Here is a 14382-nt window from a genome sequence, read left to right as displayed (position 1 = left end):
CCAACCACAAAAAGAAAATGACATAGGGGGAGGGTATGTACGTAGTGGGAGAAGCAACTAAATATAGGGAAGCAAAAAACATTCAAGCTTATTTACAAATCATTTTTCAAAAGAAGGAAAATTGAAAAACTCTGTTTCTAGCCTCTCAGGTAAAGGAACCTGAATGAAGAACTTAAACGAGGAAGGTTTTTTAATTGCTATAGACATCATGATCAAATCTTGGAACACAAAGATAAAGGTAAAGGAGTTTTTAAAAAAGAAAAATGAAAGATACTCACATCACTGTGGTCTACCAAATCAGCAAAACAGCCTACATTACTTCATATTCTATAAACAACACTAAGAGCATCTCCAATGAAAAATGTCATTTTGCATAACTGTGGATGGTTTAGAGATAGAATTGTGGGTTTCTTATCAAAAGTAATCAAAGGATCAAAAATTTTGGCAGAAAATATACAGGAGTTGGCACTCTAATTAAAGGAAATGAAAAATAAAATAAAATGGAATTGAAGTGATTGAGAGATGAATTAAAATGCGCGGGCAATGCAATTTGAGAAAAGAAATGAGTTCATAGAGAGGGTATGATAGTGGTATTAGCATCCCGGCCGCCTTCAACCCTGCATAAACCTTCTTTGGGGTATGATAGTGGAAATTCATATTCTATTTAAAAGCATGCCTACCAAAGCGACAATTTTTCAGGCTTATAAAAAAAATTGTTACTAAATTATTATTTTTTTATTAGAGTAAAGATATTTTGAATTTATATTTACATGTATGTTGTGTTTGTTTAGTAAAAAAAAAAATTGTCTTGAGTTGCAAGATTTATGTTAATTCAAGAATAACTGAGAATTTGGCAAAATTGAATCCAAGATGTTCACCAAAGATATAACCTAAAATTACTACCAGCAAACTTTAATTCCCAATATTTCAGGGTTTTGAAAAATACATTCAGCTTATTTACAAATCATGATCAGTAGTGAATTGGCTTTGTTCACCAAAGATATAACATAAAAATTACTACCAGCAAACTTTAATTCCTAATAAGCTAACTAACTTGGGGCATGAAATGTTGCACTGCACAACGAAGGTGGTTTTTCTGTTTTTGAGAAGAAAAAACAAATACTTTGCCCGTTGTTTATTGGAAATTAATTTTTTATATATAATTTTTTTCTTGAAAAATAAATTTTTTAAAAAGTGAATAATTTTTTTATATTTTGATAGTATCATGAAAAATAAGTTAGAAAATATTTTTCAATATTTAACTATGTCATGAAAAATAATATGAAAAATAACTTATTAATATTTTTTTAAAGTTTAATAAAATAATAAGAAACATATCTTACAAATTAAAAAGTTGAATGAGAATGAAATTGAGAAAAAATCTAATTTCATTTATTATCTCAAATATAATAAATAACAATCAAAATAATGGAGATCAAATATAATAGATAAAAAAATTGAAAGATAATGAAATTTAAAAAATAATTATAAATTCATAAATTATTACAAATAAAATAAATAATAATCAAAAGAATGAGAACCAAATATGATAGATAAAAAATTTCAATTAAGAAAAGGATAAAAGAAAAACAAATAATAATCATAAAAATCAAAACCAAAGTTGATATAAAAATCAAATTAGATCAAACTCTAAGGGATGGAATTAAAAAAAAAAAAGATTCAATACAAAATATATAGTAATCAAAAGTTTGAGTATCAAATTTGATATAATTAGCAAATAATATAATATTTCTAAATTTTTTACAATTTCTAAAAAGTGTTTTTCTTTAACTGAAAAGTGTTTTTCGTTAACCAATTAATGTCGCCTTTTCCTAATGATTTTATCTAATAGATTGTCGGGATTTAGAGCGTTTGTTTGTTTTTTAAAATTTTAAAAAATTGAATTTTTTATTTATTTATTTTACTTCAAATTAAGTTTTTTTATATCATTTTGATATATACTATATTAAAAATAAATTTTAAAAGATAAAAAGTTTTATTTTAAATAAAAATATTTTAAAAAATAACTATATATTACCACAATAATAAACACCTCTTAAAATAGAGAATTGAGAGAATTGTTTAGAATGGTTAGAATGCATGCATACAGCTTGGTCACATTTAAGATCAATTTTCATGTATTTTGAATGTAAAATGCCTGCTGTTGGGAGAAAATGGTTTTAAAACGTGGTCGTTAATAAGTGTAATTGGATTTTAATCAAATGTTAAATTAATAAATTAAGATTTTGTTGAAAAATATTTTTTAGTACGAATATTATAACATGAAATATTAAAATACTTAAAATTAATTTCAAAGAATTCTAAATGAAATTGATTTTTAAAAAAAGCAAAATATAGTTTTTTAATTTAAATATATCATACACCAAAAAACAGAGTTAAAAAAGTGGACAGACTAGCTATTTCAAAATACAGGTTGAAATTTTGCAGAGCACAGGCTTTCATCCGCAAACATGGGATTATCCTAAATTTAAGAAGAATATGTTATATACAAATTAAACATTTTATTAATACTCACAATATATAAGGTCAAGTACTGATCCCACAACAAAATTAAATCTGTTTGCAAAATAAGAAAACAGACAACATTTAATCATTGAAAACATGTTATAAACAAATTAAAATATTTTATTTAGATTAGAAATACTAACATTAGAAAAAATAACAAAAAATAGTAGAAGCGAAAAAATAATATAACCTTAAAATACTGATTTAATAATAATATTTCACTAGTTAATTAAGCATAATCACATTAAATATTAATAATCATCATTTTTATTCACTACTTAAAATACTACATTTAATAATAATCTTTCAAGATTTTTAGTACTAATATAAATAATATTACCCAAAAATCCATTTTTTTCCCTTCATTTACATTAATAAGATTTTTAGTATTAATTAAGAGTTCTGGATATCAACTCCTACTGCTCTCCCCTTGTATTTACTCGTCACCTTTCTATTCTTCTAACACTATTCTCCTCCTTCATCTATTCTCCCCCTCGTCTTCTTCCTCGTTCTACATCAATAGAAAAACTGACGAGTTTCTCATTTCTGTTTTCATTATATTTATAGAATTAGTAGCAGGAAAAACCTCTTGGAATCTACGGTCGCAAAAACACCGAGACGCCAAAATAAAAATATACCGATAACCAATATTGCAAAATGTGAATCAAATTACCCCAAACCAAAACCATGAGCAAAAACTGACGAAGATCTTCAAGCTAAAGCAAGTTAGATTCCAAACCAAACCCAAGGCAGCTGCTGCTGCTGCTGCTGCTCGAGCAACAGCTGCTCGAGCAACAGCTGCTGCTGCTGCTCGAGCACCAGCTGCTGCCGCTGCTCGAGCACCAGCTGCTGCCGCTGCTCGAGCACCAGCTGCTGCCGCTGCTCGAGCACCGGCTGCCGCCGTGGCTGCCACGGCATATGCCGGTGCAGCTGCCGCTGCCGCTCGAGCAGCTGCCGCTGCCGCTCGAGCAGCTGCCGCTGCCGCTCGAGCAGCTGCGGCAGCCCTAGCAGCTGCTGCTGCTCGAGCTGCTGCTGCTGCCGCTCCAGCAGCTGCTGCTGCCGCCGTTCCAGAAGCTGCTGCTGCCGCCGCCAATGCCGCCGCTGCCGCCACCGCTGCCGCCGCCGCTCCAGCAGCCGCTGCTGCTCCTGCAGCCGCTTCAGCAGCTGCTCCTGCTCCAGCAGCTGCTGCTGCTGCCGCTCCAGCAGCTGCCGCCCCTCCAGCAGCTGCCGCTCCAGCTGCCGCTCCTCCAGCATCTGCTCCTGCTCCAGCTGCCGCTGCTGCTGCCGCTCCAGCAGCTGCCACTCCTCCAGCAGCTGCCGCTCCAGCAGCTCCTGCTGCTCCGGCAACTGCCACGCCTGCTGGAGCGGCAGCTGCTCCAGATGTTGCCGCTCCCGCAGCTCCAGATGCTGCCGCTCCTCCAGCATCTGCTCCTGCTCCAGCTGCCGCTGCTGCTGCCGCTCCAGCAGCTGCCACTCCTCCAGCAGCTGCCGCTCCAGCAGCTCCTGCTGCTCCGGCAACTGCCACGCCTGCTGGAGCGGCAGCTGCTCCAGATGTTGCCGCTCCCGCAGCTCCAGATGCTGCCGCTCCAGCTGCTCCAGCTGCTGCCGCTCCAGCTGCTCCAGCTGCTGCCGCTCCAGCAGCTCCTGCTGCTGCCGCTCCAGCAGCTCCTGCTGCTCGAGATGCTCCTCACGCTGCTGCTCAGACAAGTGCTCGCGCTTCTGGAACCACTGGAGCCATCCCTGCCACTGCTTGACCAGTTGGAGATGCTGGATCCGCTGCTGGTGGAGGTGGAGCTGGATCTGCTGCTGCTGCGTTGCTGGAGCTCCTTTGCCGCTGAGAGTCATGAGAAGGAGAGGTCAGAAGTGTTGTGTGTGTGTGTATATATAGCTTGGCACAATGGGAATTTTCTCAAACTTTAATTATTAATGCATATTGTAGGGTCGAACCACATTAAATTGTTACTGAAAAAAAAAATTTCTATCATTCGGTTAGGTAAAATTGTCATATAAAAAAATAGATTAGATAAAAAAGGACTTGAAAACTAAACATTCGTTCTCCCATCCCCACCGCATAGTCAAACTATACATGGAATCGATGTTACCAGATACTTGTTACGTAAATTCGTCGCAGGTTAAAAACATCTTAACAAACAAATTTATAAATATAATTTTTCAATATGTTTTTGTATTTAATTTTTTGAGTGAAAATAAAAAAAATATTATGCATAAATATAATTAAATAAATCAAGAACTACGTGTCTTAATAAATAAATAAAACATTTATAAAAGATAACTAAAAATAAAATATGAAAAATCAAGAAATAGTTGTAGATTAAGATATTTAATTTCACAAGATGAAAAATTTATGCAATTATATTTACTACATTTATTAATTAAAACAAGTTTTTTATTTAATCAAACGATAATAAAAATAGACACATATTAAATTGATTGAATAAAATAAAAGAAAAAATAATAATATTCAAGGCTTCACATATTTATAAATATTATTTGAAATTAAAATCTTTTTATTTTAAAAAATAAAGTTCTTCTACACAAAAGATTTAAAAAAATTATAGATAAACCAGAAAAAACCTCCTAAAACATTAAATGCATAACTAAAAAAATAACCGTAATTTTAAAAAGGATCTCTAAACAACATAAAAAAATGAGAAGAAGATGTTAATCTAAATATAAATAAAAAAATATTTAAGAAAATATAAAAGAAGCATTAATTTAATAAAATTAAAAGAAGAAAAAATAAAAGTTAAGCGTTGTTAGGTATAGTAAATCAGACTAGCCCGAGTGGTCCATTTTGTCTGGGCCTATGTCTATTGACAATTGTTTTTTTGCAAATTGTTTGTGAAAAAAAATAAGATGTTGCTTTTCTATGGACCAAATATTTTTTTCTCTTACAAAATAGTTGTGCATTTTGTACATAAAAAATTAAAAGTATAAATTAAAAAGTCAATACATACATGTAATCAAATAAATTGACAACTATGTGAATAAAAAATATATTAACAATAACTAAAATAAAATTAAAAAATTTGAATGTGTTAATAAATAGAACATTTACCTGGTTATATTTTTTAAATTTGTTTATTAAAATTAATATTTTTATTCAATCAAATTATATTAAAATAAATACACATATTAAATTGATTAAATAAAATAAAAATAGAAAAACAAATATTATGCAAGGTTGTTGTACATGTTAATGTTATTTTGAAAATTCATATTTTTTTATTTTTTTAAAATTAAGTTCTTTTATACAAAAAAATAAAAAAATTATTAATGAATTCAATAATAAGTTTTTTCAAAAATTAAATACGAACAATACTATAAAAATAATATCTATAAAAAAAAATCATAATGAAGAATATTAATTGAAACATAAATTTTAAAAAAATATAAAAAAAAAGATACATAAAAAAAATATCAGTAAAAAAGCAATATGAGAAAAAACATTATGTTGTTGTTGTTGCTTAATTCGTTTAAACCCATGGCTGGAGCATGAACTCAATCGAGTTCAATATGTTTTTTCCCAAAAATTTATATCAACTTTTTAACCAAAAAAATTAAAACATAAGACCTGAAATATAAACTCAATCAAATTTAATAATGACTTGTTCAAGACTCCAGTGCATGCATTCTATTTTGGTTACAAGTTTTTGGATATAAATTGTTATTTGATGGTGTTGTGCATATTTTTTTTAGAAGGTTGAATATATGCAATTATTTTGTTTGTTTAACTTTATTAACACATCCAAATTGAAAAAAAAAGTTGCTGAATAAAAAAAAAACTACTTTAAAAATATTTTGTTTTAAATTCAAAATCTACCTTAAAAGAAAAAAAACTCTAACCACACTATGAACTTGCACGGTATTTTCCCACGCCATATAGAAAGATCATAGATTTGTTGACATTGAGTTCTTCTGAAAGCAACTTTTCGAAGTAATTATTACCTTTTCGATTCAAATGAATAAGTAATTATTACCTTTTTGATGCAGATGAAATCTCAACTTCACTGAGAATATTCGTCCATCTTCGTACCTTCTCGTTTTCCCTGAGATTTTCTTCATTCTTATCAAAGACAATTGTGTAACTCTCTGTTTGATCATCCATCTTTGATTGTTCGACATCATAAGAAACTGGAAACACAGTGTCCGATCTCTTCTCATCCATGAATCCGACAATCTTGACAAGTTCGTCAAAGTCCCAAGGTAAAGAAGCACAATCTCTAGAAAATATAATAACTGACATCCCTAATTCTTCAATGGCCTCAAAGAGTCTTGATCTAATTGCCATCACTTTTTCTGGTTCCTTCCCACCTGGGACAATGAATCTCCGGGCTCGATCTGCGACTCTGATGTTAGGGAAAACATTGGCCTTCCATTGATGGTAAGACGAAGAAAAAGCTAAAGAATCTTTATATAAAGAAGCTGCTTCTTTGCTTGTGACAATAAAATGGGCAGATGTTTGTGGTTTAATAAATAGAGAAGATAACAAACAAACACCACAATTGTTCACCTTCACTCCTTGCTCGTAAGAATGAAACGACAACTCAATATTGCTAAAGGATTCATGCTGCCATTCTTGAAGCTCTTTAAGGTAATCAAAAGATAGATAGAATAGCCAAATATGATCTGAAAAGAGATGGCCTTTACAATTAATACACATCGGCGAAGGATAATTCTCTCTTCCATTGGCTTTGAAATGACAAAAAAGAGAAGGACTTTCATCATTTGCACTGAATGCAACACACGCAACAAACCCCATGCTCCAACTTGGCACTTGCACACTAATTGAAGATCCCTTAGTTTGATAGTTAAACCAGCCTGGAATTTCATTTCCTGGAATGGCGATACCAAATCCAGGTCTTGGATTAGACAAACCCTGTACCAAGAAAAACCAAAATGTTAGATAGATAGAGGGAGAGAGAGAGAGATACAAAAAGGTTTGGGTATGATTAAGAGAACACCTTGAGGTATCTTTCAAGCATAATCAACCCCATTCTATCTTGGCCATTATGATTGTACAATTCCCAGCAGTTAAGACATATGAGCTCTGATCTTTTGGAACTGCTTAACTTTATCGGATCTGGAATTGTTTTTAGGCTTATACAACCATTCAAATTTACTGTTTGAACTTTAGATGGAACCTCAGGCAAAGATGCAAGCATCATGCAATCCTCCAAGACAAGCATTTCCAGTTTAAAAAGCTGATTTATGGCTTTAGGCAGGCTAACAAAGTTATTCTGGCTTAGATCTAAAGACCTTAATGAAGATAAGTAGCCAATATCTTCAGGAAGCACCCCTTCTCTTAGATTGCAAGCGCGTAAACCCAGTACTTCTATAAAACACAGACCAGTCAAAGAAGGCAACCTTTGATCCGTGGGATTCATAGTTATTCTTTTGCATCCATCAAAAGATAATACTTTAAGATTCTTTAAAAGAAAAATGGATGCTGGCGGTTGTCTTATTGAAGTTCCACTTACATCAAACTCCTCCAAACTTTCAACTTTCCCCAAATTCTCTGGTATATTTTCAAGTTCAAAGCAGCCAGACATATCAAGTTTTTTAAGGGATTTCAAGCAGCCTATGCTACTCGGAATGCTTTCAAGGTTCTTGCAGTTGTTCATGCTTAATACTTCTAAGCCAATCAAATGACGAATTGATGAAGATAGTTCAGCAATACCAGTCCCGTCCAAACGAAGCACCATCAAACAGTTCATGTTTCCCACTATATCTGGAAACCTCTCAAGTTTTGAGCAGCCATCAAGAGTGAAAACTTTGAGCGATTCCATTTCAAGGTTGCTTGGGAGAATCCTAATACTTTGGCAATGCACAAGATTCACATGTTGAAGCTTCTTGTGACGTGCAAGTGATGGATGGACCTCAGACAAACTTGTACAACCTTCAAGAATTAGGTTCTCAAGATTCGGAATTCCTGTAAAATCTGGAGTCTTGATCAGGTTTAGTGAGTTGCTGAGATTGATGATTTTCAAATTAACTGCACTCTGCAATCAGGCAGGGGAGAAGAAATATGGATACTACTATCATAAATATATAGGAAAACGATAAAAAGAAATACAAAGGTCCTTAAATTAGGTGATCTCACCTTACACCCATACCATAATTGCTCAATACTACTGTTAGCCATGTGAAGTTCAACTAACTCATCCACTTGTAAACCAGCTGGCAATGATTTTGAAGGGTAAGAATGCCATTCAAGAAATCGTAGCTTATTGGAAAGATCTTCAGGTCCTTCAGAAAGCTGCACATTGTTGATTTTGAGCAATCTTAGTTTGCTCATTTTAGAGAAGGCTTTCATGTTCCATTGTGCCTCTTTTATTCCAGGCATGTCCAGGAAAATGGCTTCTATTTTTTCTTTTCCCTGTCAACCAAAAGGGGAATACAAGTAAAAAACAAATACAAAGTAGCGATGGAGCTTAAATTAAAATAAACTTCATGAAATCTTATGGATAATGTTCTCTATCAGCTACTCACTGTGTTGTCCATCAGTGCAAGGCAGACATCCTCGTATGTCCACAATCTACTACGCCTTCCAGGCTCTTCAGGGGATTCATAACGAACAATTTCCTTAGCCATTATCTGTAATAAATTATGCATCCAGACTTGATCCCGAGAGACACTTATAAGAGATTTCTCAATAAGAACTGGTATTCCAATACCTGCATGGAATCCACGGCTTTCAAGTATCCTTGTTATTCGATCAATTTTAAACCCCATCAGGAAACATGCAATGTCTAAAAATATTTTCTTATCTGATTCATGGAGACCATCAAAACTAATGCGAAGCACATCAATAATTTTTCCGTGAGGAATCTCATTCATTCTATTAATCGCACTTTTCCATTGATCGACACGTCTTCCATTCAAAAATGAACCTATAACTTCAAGAGCTAGTGGAAGGCCATTAGCATAACCCACAACTTGCTTGGATAGATCCAAGAAATCTTCAACAGGTTGGTCTTTTTTGAAAGCTTTCTGGCTAAACAACATGAGAGCATCATCATCATTCAATTTTTCAGCCTCATAAATTTTAGTATCATCATTTCCAGTTAACACATTTGTATCTCTGCTTGTTATGATAATTCTGCTCCCTGGACCAAACCATCCAGGCTCCTCAGCCAAGAATTCTAGTTGTTCTTTGTCATCTACATCATCAAGGATAAGAAGAATCTTTTTAAGTCGTAACCTCCGCTTTATCATCTCAATCCCTCTAGAAGAATCACATACAGAAGCACGTTCCATTAAGATTTCAGAAAGAAGTTGTTCCTGCAAACGACGTTGTCCATCTTCCCTAGCAAAAACATCTCTGACACTTGCTAAGAAGCAGCTGCCTTCAAATTGCCAACGAATCCTATCATATACTACCCTTGCAACAGTCGTCTTACCTATGCCACCCATTCCGCAAATCCCTATGAAGATTGTTTTGCCTACTTCTTCACCTATATAGCCATTTAATACCTCTACACGAGAATCTATTCCAACTAATTTTTTGCTAATTGTTGGCAGAGTGATGCTTAGTTTGTACGATATGTATTCAACAATTATTTTAATTGATTCCGATTCATTCCTGCATAGGAGGGTGCAAAACATTAATCATGCAGTGTGCAGAAATCAAATCAGATAGTGATAATGGGAAGATAAACATTAGCATATTGTAGCTCGAAAATGTATGGTTGTTAGCCGAAAATTAATACACCAACCTTTGAGAAAGATAGGGCCCTGATAATAGATAGCTTCAAGAACATAGAGGAAAAGGAAAGAATAAACTGAAAAAGGAACTATGATTGTATTGATGCTAAGAATGATTCGTACAATAGTTATCTTATTGCCTATAGAATCACACAGTTACTACAGAAGCATGCATACAAGAACAAAAGGTAGGAAATAAAATATTCATTAAGTTTGGTTTTAACATACCAAAAGGCAAAAGGAGTTCTATCATATTTTTTGTCGACCACTAAGTTGTTTTTATAATTATTTTTAACAAAAAATTAAATTATTTAGCATAATTAACTTTTAAAAAAAAAAAAACTTTAATTTTATTAATTTTTTGACTTTTTTTCTATATTAGCATAGCCCAAAGAACATTTCCCAAACTAACATATGCTTCTCACAACTCAAATTTTCACAACGCATTTCTTCGTCTTTCTTCTCTATTTAATCTTTTATTTGGTCTTTCAATTTTTATACAATCTTAATATTAATTTCAATATAATGATCATTTCATTAATATAAACTTATTTTTATTTAAGTTGGGAAAAAACATAACAATATTTTAGGCAAAAATTAACTCGTTTTTAGCGATTGCATTTGAAATAAATATTAACTTTAATTCATATATTTTTTGTGTGCAAAAGAATAGATGAAATTATCGTAATAATGGAACTAAAGTTAACTAAATATAAAAATTGATGGACCAACCCAACAAAGAAAGAAAGGAAGATTTTTTTGACATGCGAGATCTGCATGTGTCAAATTGTGTTAGTGATGCCTATGCTAGTTTGAAAAGTTTTTTACCACCTATAGTATTTTTGAGAAATAATTTTTTTCATGGGAAAAAATTCATGTAGCTTTTGTGTCATACCTTAAAAACTGAACCATAGATGATATTAATGGTAAGTTGCCACTTGTTGAAAACTTCACTTTAATGTGTAGTTCTTTAACTAGATTTTTGGCCTCAAGTGTTGGATTATTTTTTTCTAACCCTTAAAAAATATAATAATATTTGAAAGTAAAAAATTCAATACAAGCTAGAAAAACACTTTTAAAATATTAAGATAATAATATATTAGACGATATATTTATTTAAAAATATAATTGTGACGACAACACACTAGATCGACTTGGAGTAACTATGATTAACTTGTGAAACTCGCGATCCGAAGCACATTTTGGTGAAAACTCCATGGAACCCATATCAAAATAAAATAAGCCCAATTTCAATCAACCAAATATTAAAAGCTAAACATAAAAAAAAATTATTCAATTAAAAAAAGGATTTAAAAAAAAATAAGAGCTAGATTTAACAAAGAATGAGAAATAAAAAGACGTAAGATAACCTCGGTTATTTTTAAAATTATTTAAAAAATCTTATAAAAAACAAATAAAAAAATTTAATAGAGCCCAGTCTCTAATTAAATTAAATATTGAATAATGAAACTGGAAAAAAAACATGAGCTTAAAAAAAAAAAAGCCTAGACAAATCTCCTAAACCTAGGTTAGTGTCTCAAATTCTCAATCCGTTAAATCCTAAATCCAGACTCAACCAAAAAGCTTAATTCAATGTTAAAGTATGAAATCAAAAATAATCTATATATATATATATATATATATATATATATATATACACCAATTTTTTAAAAATTTGCCAAGGTAAAAAAAACATAACAATAAAAAATGAAGGATGAAATCACCAATAAAATAAAATAAAAATAATCTCACATAAAATAAATAGTAATCAAAAGAATGAGAATCAAATCTAATAGATTAAAAAATTAAAAAGTATAAAATTAACAGCAAATTTCAATTCTAAAAAAATAATTCAAATAAAAAAATATCAACTCAAAGAAAATAGAACAAATATGGAAAAAAAAAAACAAATTGAAGGGTTACTATAAATGTTTAGAAGGTCGGGTGCAGAATTTGAGGATAAAAACAAAAGAAAAGAAAGTCATGTGGTGCCAAACTAGAAAAAATTACTCCACACATGCCACTCAGGGAGGCAGGTCACATCATGGTGAATCCAAAAACATCAATGAAGGCCTTTTTTGGGTGTCATAAGACATTGCTCATGCTGCTTAAATAAAACAAAACAACTTACTCGCTTGTGTGTTCTACAAACAAGCCAACCACTTTTTTTTATCAAAAAAACAAAAACAAAAACAAAAACAAAAAAGCATGAACAAGCCCTTGAAGACAAGGTAAGTATTTTTAATTTTAAAGGAAATGAAGTTATTTTATTGCACCCTGAAAAGTGAAAAATCTTAAAAGAGCCCCTATAGGTAATTTATTTTTTTTTTTTTAAAGATAACTAAGTAATTATACCGTTAAAAAAATACCTAACTACCCCTATCAATTCTATAATGACTATTGGCCCTTATAAAAAGACCTTATTCCTAATAAGTAGTTTATTTTGTTTAGAATGAAAAATTAGTAAATTCATTGTTACACTCCATTAGTAAAAAGAAAGACACCTATCAAATTTTAATTCCAAATATAAAATAAAAATATTCACAAAAAAAAAATTAAAAATAAATTTGTCTCTTTGATTTATAAATAGTTTGAATTTTTTAATTCAAGATGGAAAATCTTTTTATTTTATTTTGAAAAGCTAAAACCAACATATTCAAAAACTTTGGTCAATTTTTTATTTCTTATGATGAATTTGTTGTCATTTCTTCACAATTTTACTTTTTTAAGCTAACTTTTTATTTGTTCATGCTAGATTTGTTTTCAACATTTTTATACATTTTAATTTTTTTGTTTAATATTTATATTATTTTCAAAATATAAAGAAAAACCTAAGAATAGAAAGAAGTTATATATAGAGATTAGAAATGCTTGATCACATCAGTTCAAAATATCATCAAAAAAAAAAAAAAACATGCATATGAAAAAAATACACATTTACTATCATGCTTGTTCATCAATGAAACAATACAGGGCAGATTTGAGAATAAGAATAAGTAGATAGACGATTTACCTATTCCGGACGTCCCAGCCAGATAGATTGGCCACCGTAGAGAGACAATCTTTCCAGTTCCGGACCTTCTCCAAGTTTTCCTTGAAATTTTGTTCATGCTCACCGAAGGCTTCCTCATATTTCCGTTTCCGCTCGGTTACCTCTGAGGGATCCACATCATAAAAAACTGGCAGAACAGTTTGCCCCATCTCTTTCATGCACTGAACAATCTTGACAAGTTCATCCAAGCACCATGGTGAAGAAGCGTAATCTCTTGAAAATATAATGACAGAAAACCTTGATTCCTCGATGGCCTTCCAGAGAGCAGGTTCGATGGTCTTTCCTCTCTCGAGCTCCCTATCATCCATGTACACATCGATGCCTCTCTGTTTCAGATTAGAATATAGATGACTAGTAAAGTTGTTCCGGGTGTCTTTGCCTCTAAAACTAAGGAACACGTCATACATATATAGTGGAGGAGGAGAAGATGAAGATGAGGTTATTCCTTGCACGCTGCTGGAAGCCATGAAATTCCTTTCCACGCTATTTTGTATGAGGCCCGCTCCTGTGGTCAAACATGAAACAGACGGTAAGAGCAAGAAATTTGGCAATTAAATCTACCAAATAGCAATTTCAAGCTGGAACATGTATAATTCTACTTAGAAATCAGAAAACACCAAATTTCTACGAGTATTTCACGAATCTAGACCAAACAAACCGTGTGGTAAGTGTTGGCTAAAGAGGCACAATATCCAGCCAAGCCCAGTATTTCTTCTTCTTCTGGTATCTTAGTAACCAACTTCCAAAGCCCTTTTCTTTCTTTTTATTACAATGACTTCGAATTTTTTCCGGTTTCTTGAGGTCAAGAACTCGTACTGGTAAGTTTCCAATGATTTTCTTACGGATCTTTTTCTTTACACTGTAAAGAAGATGGAGTTTCGGTGGACAAAAAACAAATAGAGAAATGAAAGGGATATCGAACGCGCATTGGCCACACCCATCACAATTGAGTGATTCATATTTTTTAATGAATTATCAAGTCCATATTATTTAACAAAATCTGTCTCTTTTCCAGCGCATAAATCTTTTGCATTCCAAGAACTTTGCATTAATATGTGCATGCAAAAGTTCCAAGG

At 32.2% G+C, this 14382-nt stretch overlaps 1 protein-coding gene across 1 annotated transcript; it reads right to left on the bottom strand.

The window, feature by feature from the left end:
• Positions 1 to 3046: 3046 nt before the first annotated feature.
• Positions 3047 to 14105, bottom strand: LOC118045990 (TMV resistance protein N-like). The gene is made up of 7 exons (XM_035054736.2): positions 13965 to 14105; positions 13268 to 13811; positions 9040 to 10132; positions 8651 to 8926; positions 7512 to 8549; positions 6528 to 7426; positions 3047 to 4360 (listed from the first exon to the last, which is right to left on the bottom strand). The coding sequence occupies exons 2-7, from the start codon at positions 13771 to 13773 to the stop codon at positions 3253 to 3255; spliced, it is 4920 nt and encodes a 1639-aa protein (XP_034910627.1). The 5' UTR covers positions 13774 to 13811; positions 13965 to 14105; the 3' UTR covers positions 3047 to 3252.
• Between the last annotated feature and the right edge of the window lie 277 nt (positions 14106 to 14382).

Source organism: Populus alba, chromosome 17 (assembly GCF_005239225.2).
Source record: "Populus alba chromosome 17, ASM523922v2, whole genome shotgun sequence".
Classification (NCBI taxonomy): Eukaryota; Viridiplantae; Streptophyta; class Magnoliopsida; order Malpighiales; family Salicaceae; genus Populus; species Populus alba.
Note: the sequence above shows the minus strand (reverse complement) of the source record. Positions and strands in the feature narration are given on the sequence as shown.